This window comes from Melampsora larici-populina (assembly GCF_000204055.1).
Source record: "Melampsora larici-populina 98AG31 unplaced genomic scaffold MELLAscaffold_38, whole genome shotgun sequence".
Lineage (NCBI taxonomy): Eukaryota > Fungi > Basidiomycota > Pucciniomycetes > Pucciniales > Melampsoraceae > Melampsora > Melampsora laricis-populina.
This window is the reverse complement of record NW_006768802.1, coordinates 516,124-537,541: the sequence shown is the minus strand read 5'-3', so window position 1 is coordinate 537,541 and position 21,418 is coordinate 516,124. Positions and strand designations below refer to the sequence as shown.

The 21,418-nt window shown below is 39.3% G+C and overlaps 4 protein-coding genes across 4 annotated transcripts; all 4 read left to right on the top strand.

The window, feature by feature from the left end:
• Positions 1–380: 380 nt before the first annotated feature.
• Positions 381–907, top strand: MELLADRAFT_65949 (uncharacterized protein; the record flags this gene model as incomplete). The annotated part of the gene is made up of 2 exons (XM_007413744.1): positions 381–402; positions 528–907. 2 exons carry the CDS (start codon positions 381–383, stop codon positions 905–907), a joined length of 402 nt encoding a protein of 133 aa, XP_007413806.1.
• A 6,231-nt stretch (positions 908–7,138) lies between these two features.
• On the top strand, positions 7,139–9,599 carry MELLADRAFT_117454 (uncharacterized protein; the record flags this gene model as incomplete). Its single annotated transcript, XM_007413745.1, has 7 exons — positions 7,139–7,813; positions 7,896–8,072; positions 8,173–8,560; positions 8,636–8,716; positions 8,789–8,846; positions 8,946–9,066; positions 9,185–9,599. 7 exons carry the CDS (start codon positions 7,189–7,191, stop codon positions 9,337–9,339), a joined length of 1,605 nt encoding a protein of 534 aa, XP_007413807.1.
• Positions 9,600–9,907: 308 nt separating this feature from the next.
• On the top strand, positions 9,908–12,695 carry MELLADRAFT_49675 (uncharacterized protein; the record flags this gene model as incomplete). Its single annotated transcript, XM_007413746.1, has 9 exons — positions 9,908–10,125; positions 10,193–10,390; positions 10,491–10,630; positions 10,758–10,884; positions 11,014–11,113; positions 11,196–11,359; positions 11,430–11,764; positions 11,876–12,167; positions 12,244–12,695. The coding sequence occupies 9 exons, from the start codon at positions 9,975–9,977 to the stop codon at positions 12,486–12,488; spliced, it is 1,752 nt and encodes a 583-aa protein (XP_007413808.1).
• Positions 12,696–14,484: 1,789 nt separating this feature from the next.
• Positions 14,485–15,165, top strand: MELLADRAFT_109695 (uncharacterized protein; the record flags this gene model as incomplete). Its single annotated transcript, XM_007413747.1, has 3 exons — positions 14,485–14,641; positions 14,756–14,851; positions 14,921–15,165. The coding sequence occupies 3 exons, from the start codon at positions 14,485–14,487 to the stop codon at positions 15,163–15,165; spliced, it is 498 nt and encodes a 165-aa protein (XP_007413809.1).
• Positions 15,166–21,418: the final 6,253 nt, after the last annotated feature.

Below are 21,418 nucleotides of genomic sequence, written 5' to 3'. Positions count from 1 at the left end.
AAAAAATCCCTGAGCGATAGCGGGGCGACCCGCCCCGCCAGCGCCCCGCTGCCGCTTTTTGCAGCGGATTGCTTCAGGTGTTGACGTCAACAGGAAGAGTTGAAGAAGTCTAAGGTTTACAAAGGTGTACCTATTGATGGTGTGTAGCGAAATTTCTTTGAATATTTCTTTCCTTTCTGCGTAATATCTCGCATTGTGGGAGATCTAGAGGATCAGGAGCTGCCGTAGGCGCCCTTTAAAAAAGATGAGGTGACAGGATGCAGGCTGCGAGAGCGCCGTAAGACTCACTGGTCAGGAGGGAGAGTTCGTGATTGGTGCTGCCATGTGCGCCCATGGAACATCCTGGAGGTGGTAGAGTTCTGTAGACCTACGAATACACCATGTCAAAATCTTACCTAGAAGGTTAAAGAAGCTGCCGTAGGCGCTAGACTCTCACGGAGCGATCTAGGATTAGATTTGAGGAGAGAGGATTCAGGTGCTTACGTGATTGTTCCTCTTGTTTGTTTTTGTTTCCGTCCGCCCAATAGCATTTCGGGAGTCAAAAGGTGCAGATTCTCGTAGCAGAGCGCTCTTGGAAGCCTTGACACATGCGTTAGACACCAACAACGGAGCTGAGGCCAGGAGACTAGTTGCGGACTTCAATGATTCGTATGGATCGCTAGTGGCGATGGATTACGATGGTTATATACCTCCGGATCCTAAAGAATCGGCCAATAGTCAGCCGAATCTTCAGGCCCAAGAAAGTCAGAAGAGTGCAACTCAGGACCTTGCACAACAGAAGCCCATGAGTTCGAGGTTGATGGACTCTAGTCAACTACTAGCGTCGATCTCCGGGTCGTTACTTTTAACGGCCAAGAACCTCAATCGATTGGTGCTCGGTCAGGCGGAAATCCTCCTGTTGAGGTGAAGTCGGCTCCGGAAATCGTAACCCAGGTGAAAAAGAGCGCAAAGAAGCGAAAAGGGAAGAAGCGAGCTGAGCGAGTCGAGGCACCATCTTCGTCCTCTGACGAGTCTGAAGGACAGAAGTCGAAAAAGAAGAAGGAAGAGGATCCGTCTTCTTCAGATGAATCGGATGACTCGAAGCCGAAGAAGAAAAAGAGGAAGAGGAAATCTTCATCGAAGAAGAAGAAACAGGTAGACTCAGAACCTTCTGATTCTTCTGACTCTTCCTCAAGTAACTCCTCATCAGACGAGGATAGCTCAGACAATTCCTCAGAGGTTGAAAAAGCTGAACTTGGCTATGATTTCACGGAATTTGACTTGGCAGACTTACCAGACTTACCGGATAAGTGGGATAAAGGTTTTTGGAAACTACAAGCTTATGTACCGGTAACTCTATTCAACATAGCTCTGTTAGAATCTTATCACGATGAAGACTTAGAGCTGAAAGACCAGAAAGCGAAAAGCAAGTTGAATGTCTCCAAGACCTCTTTGAAATTACTAGAGAAACAACTGACCTATGGAGATTTCATTGAGATGTGCGACCTCGAGGAGAGATACGCAAGGGAGATTTATGGCCTAGATACTTATGCGGATTACGTTGTGAAACATAAGAAAATTGTTTCGGATCTGAAGAAGTCGTACAACTGCTGGATGATTGGCTTGAGATACCACTTGAAGGTGCGGACGGTGATTTTCAGGCGACAAAAGTTAGTGAAGTCCAAAGTAAAGGGGAAAACGGTCCTGAAAGACATAGTGAAGATCCCGAATGGTGTCCAAGCAAGGGTAGTTGAGAAGGCAAGATTTGCAGCGGATAGAGCAGGCGACCTACAATACGTAGACAACCCATATGCTCCTGGAGGTCCGAAATTTGGCTTCGACTTTTCGACTGGGAGACAACCAGCTGGAGTTTCTGTCGTTTCGGCTGTAGAAAGAACAGCGGAAGTTAACACAAACCCTAATAGAGGGAAGCGTGGCGGTGGGGTTAGGAAGTCCTATCAGAAGAGAAATACCTACCAGGGTAACTTTCAGTACAACAGAGGCAACAAGTCCGCCCACGAGAACCAAACCGGTTAGTGTTTGATAATCGCTTGAGAGTGGTCGTAAAGAAGATCGTTGAAAGCTGACTTGTGTGTTGATACAGGAGACTCTGGACAGCCGTCGATTCAGACCCCGCAAAACTATACGGCGAAACCGTACTACCAGCATAAAGGTGCGAAACAAAACCAAGTGACCAGCGCGCAGAAAGCGCAACCGACAGAGGCACAGAATGCGTGAGCTAAATTCCTAGGCGCTTAGAGTTCTAGAAGTGAGACTGACAAGAAGTGTGTTGTCGTATGTTCTTCCGATCGGGGTCGGTCATCATTTCCCTTCTGTTTTATGCCTGTCAATGCCTTGGACTGCTTGGGTGAATTGTTGTGTGTTGCGCTTTGTATGTGGATGATCGTATGTGTTGTGGTACGCAGAAGCTTGTAACTCGCAGCGTCTAAGTAGGAAAAATATGAAATTCTGAACAAAAATTGGTTCCCATCTGTTACTATTTATTAGACGAGAGTAGTAGGCCTGCCAATAGACCCGCGGAGAGTGGTGTACTTCTTCACTCAAGAGAGGACACTTTGAGAGCGGTGAAACAACGTTTAGACGAGCTGGTGAGAGAAGAGTCAGATAGCTCTGAGTCGGACAATCATGATGAAGAACAAGTGACGAATAACAAGAAAGATCCGATCCCATTCTGGGAAAGGAAGATCTTCGCGGTCCCAGTGCAGAATGTTTGGCCAGGCCCAGTTACGTGTAAGATGGTCATCGAGGAGTGGGCTGAGCTGATGTTGGAAGCTGGTCTGGAGAAAGACATCCCGTATATCACGAATGGGTTTAAACAAGGATTTTGCCTGGGGATACCGCAACATCACATTGGAAATCTGTCCTGGTATACTCCGGAGAACCATAGGTCGGCATTGTTAGCGAGGAGCCAGATAGAGGCGACTATCGAGAAAGAACGGTTGGCAGGTAGAATGGCTGGCCCGTTTACCCACGAGGAGGTGTTTAGGAGGCTCGGTTTCTTCAGAACAAATCCGATGGGGAGCGCTGTAAATGGCGATGGATCTATCAGGATGGTGAATGACCTTTCCTTCCCAAAGAAGGACGACCACGTACCCTCAGTGAATTCATTCGTGAATAAGTTGAATTATGGAACGTATTGGGACGACTTTGATAAAGTGGCAATTTTCTTCCAAGAAAACCCTGGAGAATGGGAAATTGCCATCTTCGACTGGAGGAAGGTGTACCGTCAACTGCCAGTACATCCTAGTCAGCGGAGGTTTTTATGCATTCTGGACTTCTACGGAAGAGTGTGGGTCGACTTAGCTGTGGGGTTTGGTGGAGTAGCAAGCTGCGGGGTGTTTGGGGCCCCGGCACATGTCTGGAAGCTTTTAATAGAACGAATCTTGAACATACGGAAGATCTTCCGGTGGGTTGATGACAACTTAATTTTTCGGAGACCAGGCGACACAGCATCATTGGCAGACATAACGACACTAAGCAATAGCTTGGGTGTAGAGACGAATCCAGCGAAAAACCATGAATTCGCGACGGAACAAAGATACGTAGGGTTTATCTGGAACGCGAAAGATCACACTGTCAGGCTTCCGGAGGACAAGCTGAGAGAGAGGAAGCAGTTAATAGAGGACTTACTCAACTCAACATCCCCCTGGGCATTTCACACAATAGAGAGTCTACTAGGGAAGTTAGTTCATACGGTGTATATTGTCCCTCATATGAAGGCTTACATGCGCTCGTTCTACAAGTGGTTAAAGGAATGGGTTAATAAAGCAGCACTGAGACATGTGCCAGAGTACGTTAAGGTAGATCTCAAGGAGTGGAGAAGGTGCCTACACTCATTTGTTTCACGAGCCCTGATTCCTTTGCCGAAAGCGACGGAAATTGCTTGGGTGAGGGATGCGTCGTCGTCGTTCGGGATCGGCGTCCTGATAGGCGATCAATGGGCATGTTTCGAGTTTGAAAAAGGTTGGCAGACGCTGAACTTGACGGTCGGCAAGCGTTCGATTGCCTGGGCTGAATCGGTCGCGATAAGGCTAGGACTAGTCGTTTTAAGCACCTTGAGACATGTGGCAGGTGAGTACTCCCAGAAAAGTGACTGGTAGAAGACGTGAGACTGATAAGTTGTTTGGTCCTATAGGGAAAAAGTTTAATGTCTGGACGGATAATACTACATCCCAAGCCACCGTTAAAAAGCGCAAATCAAGAGATGAGTGGGTGAACGAGGAGTGGAAGAACATTCAAAGATTACTCACGAGTTTAGCTTGCAATATTGAAGCGAAACGTGTTGCGTCAAAAGGTAACGACGCGGACGCACTCTCAAGGGGCTGGCTGGGGAAGTTGCTCTGGTTCAACGAAGTGAGGGTAGAAGTACCTATCGACCTGCGCTTTGTACTCAAACAAGTGTTCCCTCCTAAAACCGGCTTCCCAGAAGACAAGAAATCGAATTAGCGGACAGGTAAGAGTTAAGAGGATCTCTGCTTGACACTAGTCCTGTTACTGACGGTTTAAAGTTGGGGCGACAATCCAGGCGAGAGAAGAGCGGCTTGGTAGAGGATGTCAGACGTGCAATTGTTGAAAAAGGCAACGAGACCTTTCGGAACCTTCAAGAAGAACGCCCTAGGTGTGGATATGTCGGATTCGGATGAGGTACAACAGCACTACTTGAGAGGGGCGTGGGGCGACGGGACTTTGAAGAGCTATAACTCGGGCGTGGTGAAGCTCCACAGATTCGCTCTACTAAAAGGGATCACGAAAAGTCAGCTTTTACCGATATCGTCTAAACTCATAAGGGAATTCGTAGTCTGGGGATCGAAAAAGAGTGAAAGGAAAGCAAAAGATGACGAGTCGGTGAAATACTCAACGATGAAAGCCTATATAGCCGGCATAAAGGCATGGCATCTCTTTCACAATGAAGATTATCCACATTGTGTAAATGAAGGAGTAAAGGCTTTACTGAAAGCATCGAGGATGACAGAAGCAAAGTTTCAATTGATAGAGAAGAAAAGACCTCCAGTGTTAATCTCGGACCTGGTAGTGCTGTTCGAGAGCCTGCCGGACCAGGGAGAACTTGGTTTAGCTAGACTAGTGGTGGCACTAGTGGCATTCTGGGGGACAGCGAGGTTGGGAGAACTGATTTTGGATGACGTAAAGAAGAAACTCCCATGCTGGGATGATGTCGAGTGGAATGAAGATTGGTCGAGGGTTACGATACGCATCTACAACGCAAAGACGGCAGGCCCCGGGGAAGTCCAACACATAGTTCTTCATCGTCAGGATTCGCTCCTAGACCCGGTCTCGATTCTAGAGGAGTGGCTGGCTTTCCGTCCGAGGAAACCAAGCGAAGAGATCTTCTCGGTGTTAGCTGGAGGCAAGCGGAGAAGGCTAGGTAAACAGGAGACTATCAAACACTTACGGTCTATCTGGAACTCGAGGCGTTCAAAGTCGAAGCAAATGCTCCATGGGCACTCATTCTGCATAGGCGGAGCATCGCTGCGCTGGAACTTGGGAGCAGACCGAGAAGAGGTGAAAAGGTGCGGTCGTTGGGCTTCTGATGCATATATCATTTACCTACGGAAGTTCTCAGATAAAGAATTAGTGAAAACCAAAAGATTACTACAAGACCTGCAGTGGAAATGAAATATCGGTTGCTGAAAGTATAGATAGTTGAGGTCTTGCTAATTCTCTGAGAGAATGCTGAGCGTGACGTTAAGGCTACGGTGATCCCGGTTGAGTATCAACAAGGCAACAAGCTGACCGGTAAGAGGCAGAAGATCAGCCTTTGAACTATAGTTGAGTCTGAGCACATGTAGGTGTATTGAGTAGATCACCAAATGAAACTTTAATTTCCAAGCATACATAGTTTGCTCACGGTGGCTACAGGAGTGGGGCTTCTCTAGGCTCACGGCTATAACCCCCATGAGTTAGGGGAAAGAGAAGCCCTCCTTTGGGGCTCTTTGTTATCACCCCGGAGGGTCGGGCATATCCCGGTGATAGACGTCTGTCACCGGTAGCCTGCCCCTTCGGGGCATACCCCCACACCACCAGTAGTAGATGATACTTTTGTATATGTTTATTAGTAGTGGTTACAAAGAGTTCTCCAAGAGGGTAGACCCTTCCTTGGTATGTGCTATCACCTGAGAGTTGATAGCTTGTAATCTGAGTCTTTTCGTACTCTCACCAGTCTCAACCCCTGAGAAGTAGTGGATTTGGGTACATGTGGTGGCGCTAAAGGATGGTGTTATGAGTTTTAGATGGAAGGATTTGGAATGTTTTGAGGAATGGCCTCGTCAGTAATGTTTGCCCATATCCAGCGATCTTTGAGCCTCCAGGTTGAGTTACAGAATTTGGCGACGTGTTCAAAAACCCTTGGGTCATTGAGGATGTCCGATGTTTCATTTAGTTGGAGTTCGTGAATAGCGTTTGTGAGCTTTGCGCGTTGTTTTACGTATCTGTGGCATATGAAGAGATAATGATCAATTGTTTCAATACCCTCTTGGCATTCGCACAAGGGGTCGAAACGTTGCTGATGTTTAAATAGATAGGAATTGAGATAGATATGATTTGATCTCAGCTGTGTGATGGTGGCGCATTTGTGTTTGTGAAGTTGGCTCAAAGCTTTGAGATGCTTCTTTGGCAATGGTCTGTGTCCCAAGCGTTTGATGTCTTGGGGGCTGAAATTGTTATCGTCTAGTTTGGACCAGGCCTTGATGGCAGTGATAAAACCTGCGAGAGATGGAGTAGACGTAAAAGTACTTGGCAAGTCCTTTTTTGCCAACCTGTTAGCTATCTTGTCAACGGTGTCATTCCCCTTTACCCCACAGTGACCCGGGCACCACCGAATTGTCACGTTCGTGTTAGTAACTCTGTCCAAGAACACCTTTCTTGGCATTTTGCTCTTTTTTCTTTTGAAAAGAATTGTGATCTTATATGTAGATAAGTATGTTTGTATGTACATATCACAGCATATACACAATGAAGATCGGAGCAATCACCTGGAATGACGTCATCGTATGCTGTGAAGAATGATCTTTGAGGTCTATGTATGTGCATCAAATTGTGAAATCATGATTGACGGATGTGAACTTAAAGATATCGAATGATAAGTTTGATTATGTAATCAGAAACCTCATCCAACCATGAATTCTTGATAAATAAAGTGACCATTCGAATTGATGATCTTAATATGAATCGATGATGATGATGATGATGATGTCTATTAACCAATTCTTATCGTTAAAGATGATGAATAGTCTTCTTAACCAATCCATAATCTTAATTCTATCAATTTATTTAATCATTGAAATTAAATCCAAATATAAAGAATATCAAAATCAAAAGAAAGCCAAATCATTGAATAGTAAACTAGCACCTTTAGTTACATCTTCTTTACCATTCGGTTTATCTTTCTTAAAACATAGACTTCATTCAATCAAAAATGGTAATCCATCAGATTCATTAGACCATCATCACTCCTTTACCAAAACCCAACCCATCAAAGTGATTAGATTTAAACTATTTTCATCACTTGAATTCATTCAAACTTATTCTCATTTAGATGTTAAATATATTTTATCTAACAATTTTCAAAATTGGGGTAAATCGAATCATTTTATGGAAGCTTTTAATCCTTTGTTAGGTGAAGGTGTCTTTTCCTCTGATCAAAGATCTCTTTGGTCTTGGCATAGATCATTAAGTAAACCTCATTTTTCGAAACAAAGGGTTTCGGATGTTAATGCTTGTGAAGAACATGTTGCTAGATTGATTACGTGGATCGAACTTCAGAATATGTCTGATCATCCTGTTGATGTTCAAGATCGTAAGTACCATCTCTTCACTCTTCAGTCCTCTTGACCACTGATCACTAATCATTCTCTTGGTTTGTTTTGTTGGTTTTTTAGTCTTTTCTCGTCTAACTCTCACTATTGGTTCTCAACATCTCTTTGGTCATTGTTTAGACATGCTCAATGATCTCTTACTCGATAGACCTATTCATGAAGGTACAATCGATGCCGCAGCTTTTTCCAAAGATTTTGCTGATGCTCAAACCCATTGTTTAAAACATGTCTTTATGCCTTGTGAGTGACTTGATAACCTATCTCAACGAATCATCTAAACTTTGCAACAATTCACTGATGTGATGTCTCATCCTTTTTTGAAAACTTGGGATCAAACTAGCATTCATAAGAAGATTGATTCAAAGATTCACCCCACCTAATCAATCTATCCAAAGAGTCTTAAAGGCCGTTGATATCCTCATCGAGAATTCAGCCAAAGCAAATCCCAATGGCAAAGACATCCAAGAACCCGAAAACTTATTAGATCATTTACGACAATCCGATTGTTCTCATGACCTTTTACGTCATGAGCTTTTAAACTTATTACTTGCAGCAAGAGATACGACTTCTTCTTTATTGACGAGTTGTCTTTATGAATTATCGGCTCATCCTTCTCTTTGGAATCAACTTCGAATCGAATCTAGTCAACTTTCTCAATCTCATTTGATTTCTATCGATCAACTTCGTGAATTGAAATTACTTAGAGCTGTCATTAATGAAACTCTTAGGTAGGTTTGTCTCTTGAATCACTTTTACTCTTGCATAGGCATTCTTGATTAGTTTTGATGCTCTTTTTTTTGAAGACTTCACCCTCCGGTTTGGGCTAATACACGTCATGCATTTGAAGATGATGTCTTACCATCTGGTATTTTCGTTCCAGCTGGGTTAGTCTCAATCATCATCTTTGAATACCTTGACTAGAATTGAAATCTTCTATTCAATCTTTGAATCTGTAGTACCGATTGTCGATATCTTATCCGAGAATTCCAACGAGATCCAGAAGTATGGGGAAAAGTAAGCTCAAGAAAAAGAATATAAAGCATTCATCAAGTTCAAACTTTTCAATAAACTTATATTGAGTCTTATGGGTTTTGAAAAATGTTGGTTGTATAGGATGCAGAAGAATTCGTACCGGAGCGTTGGTTAGATGGTAGACAAGTTTTACAAAGTAAAGATCCTTTTAGTTTTCAACCTTTTAGTGCAGGACCAAGAATTTGTCTTGGTCAACAATTTGGTAAGTGTCTCCCAAATGTTTCATCCAGAAGACAAAAACAATCTTTTTCTGAAAAAGTGGTCATCAAAGAAGTTGACTCGTCTTTTTTTGTATGATGAATTTTGGTTTCCATTTTTAGCTTATACAGAAGTTTCGATTACCTTGATTAGATTGATTAATAAGTTCTCTAGAGTTGAATTGGTAGGTAAATCAAGTAATCGAGCGGATTTTCAAGAAATGCCTTTGGTGACTTTAAGTGTTAGAGGAGGATTATGGGTTAAGTTTCATCCATGAAAATCACCTGATGAATCTTTAAACGAGACAAAGGTTTTTAATTCTTCAAGCACTTTTTCTTTTTTTGATTTTCTTTGTATAATAAATGGATCTTGATCACGCAGTCTCACTCATGAGAAGTTTGTTTGTTTAGTTCATGAATCGGTTGGAAAAGATTATGATGATGAGTTTTGTTTTTGACTGTATGATTGTGGTATGATTTGAGATTGTTGTGTTTGTATACTTGTATTCATGAAATGATTTATTTTGAATGGGAAAGTATATTGGGAGATTTCACTTATTCTATGATCAAGATTTTGATAAGAAAGGATGTCAACTTATGTTTTTTTTTGTTTGAGATTAGAGGAGTTGGGTTGGGTCGTTGATCACAGGATGGATGAAAGGGATTGGTCATTTCATCTGGTACTGAAACTCTTACACTTTGATTGTAGACTTTGATTTGATAAAGTTTGATTCTGAGAGTGAGCGTCTTATGAGATGTAGTGCGGGGGCTGGTGGGGCTGGTGGTAAACTACATTCTGCCTCGATTAGAAGTTTGCGATTTGTACACCACTCGAGTCTGGGCTTCATCTCAGGGTAGATTTCGATTGGAATTCGATTTCATCCATCATCCAACTCATTTCAACACTTGAAAAATGAAGAACATTCAAATCAACAACAACTTACGATCAAAGCTTTATCAACTTTCAAATTCATCACATTCAATCAGAACAACCATCTTCAAATCAAATCAATCTACTCATCACCCAATCAAACTAATAAGCTCATCAACAAATCCAAGACCGTGTAAGTCTTTAAACCACGCTTTAGAAAACAAAACCAAGAAATCTGATCGGATCATCATAACTTTCAGGTCTCTTACCACAATCTAATCATCTCAATTTACATTTCAAATCGATTGTCAATACTCGTTATTTCACTTGTGGATCTAAACCTTTGGCCAAATCTTATGAACCCAAAAGAGGTCCTTATAAATCAATCACTTTAGATGATATTAATCAGTTTAGAAAAATCTTGAATAGACCTGGAAGTGTTTTAAGTTCATTAGAAAGTAAGTTGATCTCAAATCCAATCCGAATTTTGATTTTTTCTTTGGTTTCTTAGATTCTTAATTTTGATTAATCTTTCTTTTCTTTTTTTTTTCGGTTTAGATGATCCGGATCGAATTCATCAATCTGATCTGGATGTGTTTAATCATGATTGGATGGGAAAGTATAAAGGACAATCTAAAGTAGTATTAAAACCTAAATCAACTGAAGAAGTTAGTAAAATAGTAGGATATTGTGTAAAGGTAAGATAAATCGGTTTTTTTTACTTTCAAATGCAATGATCTTTTTGATTTTCTTGTTTCAAGAGTTCTAACCCCATCTCGCTGTTTGGTTTTTGGTATTTGGCTTTTGGTCTTGGGTCTTCGGTAGGAACGTTTGGCTATTTGTCCTCAAGGTGGTAATACAGGTTTAGTAGGTGGATCGGTACCTGTTTTTGATGAAGTGATCTTATCTTTAAATGGTTTATCAAATATCAGATCATTTGATTCAACAAGTGGTTCGTCATTTCGTTATTTTCCCCCTTCCCACTTATGACTATCAAATCTTTCTTAACTCACTCTTATCCCAAAAATATCTCTTTTTTTCTTTTTTTGCTTTTTTCGAATCGGGTGAATAAGTCTTTTAGGTATCTTGACGGCAGATGCAGGTTGTATTCTTCAATCACTTGATGAGTTTGTAAAAGAAAAAGGGTATATTGTGCCACTAGATTTAGGAGCCAAAGGATCGTATGTATATTCTCAAATCTTTAGAATTCAACACATTCTTGAAAGATTTCATTCAATTTTTTTTGCGGTTTGATAAAATCAGATGTCAAATCGGTGGAAATGTGGCGACTAATGCTGGTGGATTAAGGTTACTTCGATACGGATCTCTACATGGGTCTGTGTTGGGACTAGAAGTCGTTTTGCCAGATGAGAATGGTACTGTACTGAGTAGTGGGATGAAGACTGGGTTAAGGAAAGATAATACAGGTAAGTGAGTGAGGTAGAAAGCAGACAACTTCGATCGTTTCTAGAGGTACTGATACACGATCCTATTTAGGTTATGATTTAAAACAATTGTTTATCGGATCAGAAGGAACTTTAGGGATCATTACAGGCGTATGTATCTTAACACCTAAAAGATCAAGTAGTATGAAAGTAGCTTTATTATCTGTATCAGATTACCAAACTATTCAAAAAGTTTATAATAAGACGAGAGAATCGTTGGGTGAAATTCTTTCGGCTTTTGAGTTCTTTGATCAAGATTGTTTTGAGTTGGTCATGGATCATACTAAGCAAAAGGATCCGTTTGAAGGAGGTGAAGTGGATGGGAAAAAGAATGGGTTTTATGTTTTGATTGAAACGAGTGGGAGTAATGAAGATCATGATGATCAGGTTAGTGAACTTGAAAGCTTTTTGAAGTCTTTGAAACCTATTTTTCTTGGATTTGAAAAAACCTTGAACTGATTCAAGTATTGATTTTGATATCTTGGTGGGGGGTTTTAGAAATTAAATGAACTACTTGAAAGTTTAATTGAAGATGAGATCATTAAGAATGGAGTCTTAGCACAAGATCAAACTCAATTTCAATCGATTTGGTCATTAAGAGAACAGATTCCAGAATCGATTGGTAAGTTTGGTAAGACTTATAAGTATGATGTGAGTTTACCTATTGGTAAGATGTATGAATTAGTTTTGAAAACTCGTAAAAGGTTTGATGAGAATGGATTGATGGGAAATGGAATGGGAGATGAAGCGATCGTTAAGGCTGTGGTTGGGTATGGTCATCTTGGAGATGGTAGGTTTGGAAATCTTTTTACTTCAAAAAACAAATAACTGAATTTCTTTTGGGGTTTGGGTTTTTTTTTGGATAGGTAATTTACATTTAAATATAGTGACCAAAGAATGGAATCCTCAAGTTGAAAGATTAATTGAACCATGGATTTATGAATGGATCTCGAATGAAAATGGATCGATCTCAGCCGAACATGGATTAGGTTTAATGAAATCACCTTACATTAAGTATTCTAAAGATTCGGTTCATTTGGATTTAATGAAATCTTTGAAAAACTTGTTGGATCCGGTTGGGATTTTGAATCCGAATAAATATTTTGTTTAGGTGTTTTAGTGATGATGGAATGATTGATTTGTTGATGATTGATTGATTGATTGGAATTTGATACTTTTGTTTGGGTTGAGTTTAGATTTGTGGGGGTTTTGAAATTTTTATTATATACTTGGTTATGAGAATGATGAGAAAAAAATTGGGTTTGATCAAATAGAAAGATTTGATTTGAATTGAATCGAATTCTCGGGGATTCTTTTTAAAAACAAGTTGTATATTTCTTGAAATACATCATAAATAAACTTGATATTTTTGTGATGATCAAATTTTACTTTCTTGAAATGTAAAATGATTTTCAAGATACAAAATATTAAATAAACAATTGGATTGTATGATGAACAGAAAAATAGATTTTATGTATGATATGTTTTGAAAAAAAAAATGAAAAGGGTTTCAGGTTTTTTTAGATTTCCGACGTTTAGTTTTGATGATTTTTTATTAGAATCGAAATGAAGAGATTCTTTTTGATGTAAAGAAGAAAATCTTTCAGTTGATTATCATATGATTCTTCTAGGTTATGGTTTTCAAGCTCTTTGAAACCCGTCCAGGATTTCCGGGCTCATGTGATTTCCTGGATCTTTTATTTTCGTCCCTGAATCTGAGGTCATCTTAAGGGAGAAGACTGAAGGATCAGAGATATCATTTCAGATGAAGAGCCACTGCCAGAGTTATAGGGGCGTGTCCATGTGGTTCTACCTCCGTCGGGGAAAGGAGTTCAAGTGTTTGCAGGAGTCTCTTCGATATCTTACAAAAAAAATCTGCCAGGCAGTGCACGCGCTCTTACCTGTGGGTTTCTGATATGCTTTGGATAATATACCACGTCCACCACTGATTTAGTCATTCTTGGATATATGCAGGATGTGGATCAGTTAATTCATACCACACCATGGGTGGTAAAGCTTAACAGCTAAGTACCTCTTCGCACGCGGCCACGTCCGCTCTCGGCCGCGTTCGCAGAGAGGCTTAGTTAAGCTGAATGGGTGGTACAAACTGGCGGTAAGTTTCGAGAGCGATTAAATCAAAGTGACCCCAAGATTTATCGTATGGCACTTTTAGTTTTACAGTGGAGATTGAAAATAAGTCATTTGTTGATCAGTAGTGGCTCTCAAGCCTGACCCAGTTTCAAAAAACCCGGTTGCTCCAGTGGAATAGTGAAGATATATTGTAAATTTACATCACGCTGCGGCTCAGCTTTGTTTCGCATGATTGATTTTACATCGTTCTCCAAATCTCTTGCTACAAAACTTCGGCAAACGCACTCGTTGAGGGGCTTTGATAAACTTGAATTCTCTTTGTTTCAAATTCCACAGAATTTATCTCCTATTTTCAACTCAAAATGTAACAGAAGATTGAATGAGCAGTCGAGAAGCTTCGATCAGTTACTTTGTGACGGCTTGTTCTCCGGACGATATCTGATTTGTTTCCTCAATATGTTTCAGGGTGATGGAATGAGGAAATGTTAAGATTAACTAAGCCCCTCTTCCGACGCGACCACGAGTTAAGTTTAACGAAATGTCAAGTTTGGGATCTGGAGATTCACTTCTTGAGATCTTTCCCCCCTTTTTTGAGGTGATGATGATCAGTGACAGAATCAAGTTTGAGGGAATTGTGGAGATGTGGTTGAGCTTTCAGTTTATATTCAATATTCGAACATGTCGTACATCTTCCATTGAAAAGGTCATCTGTTCTGTTTCCTTTGATTCTTTCAAGTAGATCGGTTTGATAAATATACAATTTTACTCTAATCAAAATGAGATCCTTTCAAGTAAATCTATCTTATCTTTTAATCTTGAGATTCACTATCTTGGCTTCGGTTCTAATGTTGATAAGTTTCAAACAATATCGACATCATTCTGCGCTCAATCAACAAAAGTTGACTTCATTTAATGCTTATGCATCAACGTTGATATCCAAAAATCGTATTAAAATTCGTAGAAGTTTTAGAAAATCAATCAATTTCTTATGTGGAAATGGAAACGATATCAAGGATATGTTAGGAGAAACAGATCAAAGTCAATTTCTCAAAGGACGTGAAGCAACTGAGACATCAAGTAAAAGAATTGATCAAGTTTCATTACAAAAAGATTCGAAAAGTTCATCAGATGGTAATGATAGAAGATTTGGAAAACCTCAATCAAAACCAAAATGTAAATTATCTATTGACTCGATTCTTTGTCTATCTTCAAAGGAATGAACTTTTCATTTTGATATTCTGTATAATCAGCATTCATCATAAACTGACTGGTTTCTGATTTATTTAGTTGTCCGCCATGGAAGTGATCCACTCAAAGGAATTGGAGGTTGGCAACTATTTGGCTTGGATTCTAAAAAGTTACCAAAACTAAAAAATCCACAAGGTAAATTCAGTTCTCTTCACATTGACGAAACAAGATATAAGTGTTAATCAAAAATTTCTATAATGATAGATCTAAGTAAAGATGAAGTAGGAGAAAGCTATAGAAATGAGTTTGTAACAACAGAAAAGAAAGAATCAGATCCCAAAAAGTCAAAAAAGAAATTTCGATTCAGTCTTAAAATTAAAAAACCTGATCAATCTAATGATGTTAAAAAATCAGATGCATCAACTACAAGTGAAGAACCCTTCAGCTTTGAATCTGATGCAGCTTCATTTTCTTTTGAGACTCCTCGACGTGTCGGTGACGGCATGTGAACAGAAGAAGTGATTTTGAAAGACCCTTACGTTTGGTTCAGATTCATTTGAAAAACTTTCGATGTCATTATTGGAAAAATACTTGCCAATAACTTGTATTGTACCTATCAGTATTACTATTAGCTAGCCCTTTCGACATTCAAGATGGTTTCTGGAAATGCCTGCTCTTTGAAACATACACTTCAACCTGATCCAAACTGCATTGATCACAAACCAAGCCCAGCCAAACTCAAGTCTTGGGCCTATATCCCTAATTCACTTTCTAACACTGATAAACATAACAGTACTCCACATACATACTGCAATCACTTAGGCAAACCAGCATTTGATATCATGGTTTGAATTGAAGGTGTTACACTCTACAATTTGAAGGAATGTCTTTTCAAACTTTTCAACAAAAAAACCAAGGGCTTACTCAGCTTATGTGGCGGGTGCGGCACATTTTTGATGCCTTTGTCCATGCCTGGCTTGGGCGCGCCTGGGCCTGTCATTTTTTCAAAATCAATGGGTATGTGTGCCCTATCTGAAACCTAGTTGAATGATACTTGCGCGCTCTTTTTTGGCTTGCTGCATCAACTAGGAATTGATGGGGGCACATCTATTGATTTCTCATATCCCAGATCTGTACAAATTCTTTTTGACAATTACAGGATACAAAGTACAAGTCCAGGCACATGCTCAGGTAGATGCCCAGAAGTCCAGATTTCATAACTTGGATTCTGGACCCCGGCCACGTCTGAAACCTTGAATCTTTGGTGAGCCAGAAAATGTGGGAAATGATATGGGTATCTTTGAGTATAATGAATTTTTTGAAAAAAAAAACTCAACTACATAGCTTCCTCAAATATAAAGGAATGAAACACATCCTCACAGCTTGTTTAACCCCCGAGGCATCAAGCTATTGTGACTACTTGAAGACCAAACATCAACTAAGCTTGATATTTTCCTTGCTCTCTCTTGGAATGTTGCAGTCAGTTTGTCCAGCGGGAAATCTGATTGTTTTCTCTCTCTTTTGTATGGCTTGTGGAATTATCTCTGCAAACTTTCTCACTAAAATTGACTCCATTATTGAAAGTACTCAATAAAAGATATCACTGTGCGATTGCAAAGAAAGAAAAGAAAACACTCAATAAATGAGAGGTGAGTTTAATTGTAAAAAAATATTGCACAATGCTTGTCAAAGGACAGGCAAGATCAGTGTCAAGTAAAAACAAAACAAAACAATCAAACAAACAAAACAAGCAAAAGCAAAACAAAACAGAGTTTGCAAGGTAACAAGATCAGTCTAAGGAAAAATTACAAAACAATCAAAAGCTAAACCACAATTGAGAACAGTAAGAATAAGATCAGTTTCAGAAAAAAACAGATGAAAACAATCAAAAACAAAAAATCAATTAAATACAAGGAATTGATGGTATCTGAGTTTAAATATTGATATGACATACACAGTTTGAAGGGATGGAAATGAGTGTGGGATTTCTGGGTGGGGAACAAGGCATTGCACCAGAAATTCCTTTTTTTGCCCAGATCTCAGCTTGTTTCCAGGAATATGGAGTTGGACTTGTACTTTGCATCCTGTAAATGACTCAACCTGCTATCTGGATTCAGCCTCCTGGTATCAGCTCCAGAAAATGGAGTGGTTTCAAAGCAGAAATGATTGTATGACCGGCTGCTGTTGTGGCAAGTGCAAGCACTGCAATGCAGAGATGGATGGGAAAACTGCCAAACTCTGTTGCCACATGAGTCAGGAATTTAAATCAATCTCTATCTAGGATTTTTCAGCCTATGAGGCAGTTGATATGAAGCATAAGCTTACACCAACAAACAACAAAATCACCAATGTCAATCCACTGAGTCCAATGGATCAACAATCTTTTCCACAAAGTGCCTGAACCACAACTTCACACAGTCTATGCAGGGCCCATACATCAGACCAAGCCTTGCACCAAAGAGAGAACTCTGGATACTTACAAAGATCTCCTCAAGGATCTTACTGGCCACATCACTTTTTGTGTTCTCCACAATAAATCATTCCTTTCCTTTCAACATAAGCTCCCTATCATACCTTACACTATGGCCTCATGATAAGTGATGATGAACACTTTCCTTCCTTGACTACGTGCACAATACTCAAAAGTGAGCAAAGACAAGCTCAAGCGCCATATAATCAACCTCACTATATAACTGTCAGCCCTGAGTACATATACATGTACCCAAAACTAACCTGTAACAGTAAAAAACATATGTATAAGATTAACTACATGTTACATACTGAGCATAGACTGTATGTAACATGTAATACAATGTATCAAAACCTTTATTACATATACATGAACCTGTAAAACAACATGTAATATGTAACAAAACACCATTTACACCTCATAACTCAGTGTCAAGAGTTAAATGCTTATATTACATACCACACATAAGATGTATATGTAATTAAGCATTACTAGTAACAATCATTACTACATGTCAATAACTAACCCTGAACCAATGTAGTGATAATAACAAATATCACTACAGTTAGGTTTAGAGAGGAGAGTATATAAACCCCTCCTCTCTCAGCCTTCAGAGAATCCCCCAAGAAATAATTACCCACTACTTTTGAAGAACAATTAAAGTTCAATTGAAGTAAAAATCAAGAGTCTTATATAAATAAGACTAGTGATAAGCTTCATCAACTTTAATCAGCTTCCTGATTAAAAGTAGGTAATACAATTCTTCACTCCCCCTGGATCCTCTACTTCCCCCAAGTAGAAACCCAATCAAGGCTAGTGACCTTCAACAACTTCAGGCTAGTGACCTTAAGAAGAACTTCAGGCTGGTGACCTTAAGAATAACCCTAAATTGGTGACTTTAAGGACAACCAGATTGGTGAACTAAATCACTCTTTGATCTGTTACTATAAGGATTAAAGGAAGGTCTTGGATCCAACCTTCTATTATAATAATACTCATTTATTATAAACTATAAATCTCCTCTTTAGGAGTCAATTAACTGTAGTCTGTCTGGATTTATCCAAACAGACCAGTCCCTTTTCACCTTCCTATTCTCTTTCTATATTTCTAGTTGTACTTACATTATATTTGAAATATAATTAATCAATTACAAACTATAAACCCCTACATAGCCCAACTTAGTGAGCCTTGAGTACTCCTCTGAGCACCCAACCCTCACAATAATTAGATGGTTGGACTGACTGCTCAAATAACAGTGCTTACATGGTCCTGCTTCTACATAGTACTTATGTCAAGAAGTTGATTGATGTCCTTGACCTGGCCAATGTTTGACACACATCCAAAAACACACTTGCTGCTTTGAAGAAAGCTCTGCATGGCAAGGATGTCACCTGTGAGCAAATTGGTGCAATCGGGAACAATTCACTAAGCTCTATGGTAAAATTGTGTCTAAGTATCTCTTATCCAGCTCTTAGTTTTTGGTATTTTTCTTCAACTGATTATACTTTTTCTCATTATTCATTGTAGTCGGCTTCTTCCTTGATCCTAACTATTGTCAAGTGGCTGTCTCACGTGCATTTACAATCAAACCAATTATGAAGCAAATCTTATCAATAGCTAAGGTGCAGAATTACAAAAAAACCCAAAGATGTAACTCTCAAAACACATGCGCTGCATTATTTCAGCAGTGGAGAAGCTTGTCATTTTTTTGGGCAAGGTAAAGTTTCCTTTTCCATTACAAGCTTCCCATTTTGATGTTTCCTGCTTTTCATAAGTTAATCACTGGTGCTCCAGTTTATGTACCACTCAACTACTGGCTGGCTATTCCATTGACTCCACACACAATTGTGCTCAAGAGCTTTGCCATAAAAGTTCTCAAACTCATTCCACATGCTGCAGGTGTGGAGAGTGTATTCACCAAGATGAGAGCCACAAAAACAAAGTCTTGGAATCAAATGTCCATGACTAACCTGAAGATGGTTGCCCAGATCAAACTACAAGTCCAAACCAATGATGCCTCTCCGAAGTTTCAAAATTTGACTGGCCAAGCAAACCTAGTTTTACTGTACTTCTTCAAAGAATTCTTCTGATAATTCACATAAACTGATTCCCATGACAGGGATATCTCTTGCCATTTCTTCAGGCTCCAATGCCGGATTATTAGAGTCATTTGGCACTGACATTGGACCAAGTCCATCTGCATTATTATAGAATTTTCCTGATCTATGTGTGATAGTCCTGAAAGGTTCATACTCTTGTATTGTCATCATCCATATCAGAATATGCCTACTTGGTTAACTCATATTTCTCAAAGATCTCCCACCTTTGCAATCAGTAATGACTTTGAAATAACTACCCTCAAGATAGCAATGTAGTTTTTCTAATGTCCAAACTAGTGCTCATGCCTCTAATTGAGGTGATGAGTACCTAGTTTCAGTATCTATCAATTTTATAGATATTAATATAATTTGGCCTTCTTTTGGCTTACCATCAATGAGTTGTGTTTGAGTGTAGCTCCATCCATTTCCTCGTGTTCTTTTGATACTCTTTGAACCTTGATTATGAAGGATCTGAGTGGAGGGTCCTTCTGGGAAGAGGCAGGACCTTGATTGCGCAAGAGTTCAGAGAACTTTTTTTCGGGAGTCCTTCTTTCGGACCATTCTTTACGGCTAAATTGCACAACCTTCCAACACCACGAATCCAACATTCACAGCAAGTCCCTACGCAGACTTCGATCGCCTGCGAGGGCTTTGTTGAATTTGCTTTAACTAGATTGTGTGACCCTGCAAATGCTCGGCCTTGTTTTACTTCACCTTCCCTTCATTCAAATACGATATTTCATCATGTTTCATCTTCTGATTCCAGCTTGAAATTGAACAAGAAAACCGAAGTGCAGCCCAGATAAATCCTCTACCTTGTGATGGGTTGTCTGCAAGAAGATACAGGTCGGTATACTCGGTTTTCAGGTTTCAGATTGTCATGAGATAACGAAGTGTGGAGTTTTCGATCTACAGAGATTCTTGAGATCTTTTGACCCTTATCAATATTTTTGCCTTCCATTTCCTAGTAGATTTCCTTGATACTGGCACAGTTTTACTTTACAAAAAAAGAAAAAATGATATTCTTTCAAATGGATTTGTCAAATATTTTGATTTTGAAATTCAGTATCTTAACCTCAATGTTGGTTTTAATAAGCTTTGTGCACTTCGAAATCCATCCAAACTTCAGTGAAAAGAATTTGGATTTCTCGACTTGTAATCAATCAAAATTGATATCAAAAAGCCACATAAAAGTTCGTAGATATTTTGGAAAATCCATTTTTTGCTTATGTGGAAATACAAATGATTTCAAAGATGGATTACAAGAAGTCGATGAAGTCAAATTTCTGGAAGGGATTGGTTCAACTGATCATTCAAGTGAAATAGTTGCATCCATTTCAGTCAAGAAAAATGTGAAAGCCCCATCAGAAGGTCATCATACAACGGATGAAAAACAAGTAAACCAAAGCCACAAACCAAAACGTAAATCATCTGAGTACTCTCTTCTTTGACTATATCGAAAGAATTGATATTTTCCTCTTTGGGGAACTGTAGCATTGATTATAAGCTGATCTGTTGATATCTTACCTAGTTTTGCGTCAGAGCAGTGGTCCGGTGCGTGGTATTGGAGGTTGGCAATTCAAGATGGATTGTAAAAAGTTAAAACCAGACTCTGTAGCAAATCCACAAGGTAAATTCAATTCTTTTGACATTGACAAAACACGATGAAATTATTGATCCAAAATTTACATTGTAGCTTTCAGAAAAGTTAAAACAGAAGAAGAAACTTTTACCAAAGAATTGGTATCACACAAAGAAAGAAATCAAGTAAATTCTAAGAAGTTGAAAAAGAAACCCCATCCACATTAGGGCGGTTCAAGAAGGGTTTTTACAGCTCATTTTTAAGTTTTAAGTTTTGTTCGGTTCACTTAAATTTTATGTAAAATTTTAAGTTCATGGACCACCTTTAGAGGTGGTCCACAGTTTTGCGATCACCTATTCGGTCTTAAAATTTTTACACCTCATCCCTGCAAAGCAACAATTTACGTTGGATTTCAGGTCAAAATGTTGAAAAAAAAATTGATTCCCTTTCTCGTTTTTTTTGAATACCTCCCTGGATGTAATGGTCTTGGGAAAAAAAAAATTGCTTTCTTTTTTTTTCCCACAGTTACCTCTTTCATTAACAAAGTTTTTCAACAGGACGGGTTGGTCGAAACACAGATATTTCGGTCGAACCTCAGATTATCCCTGATT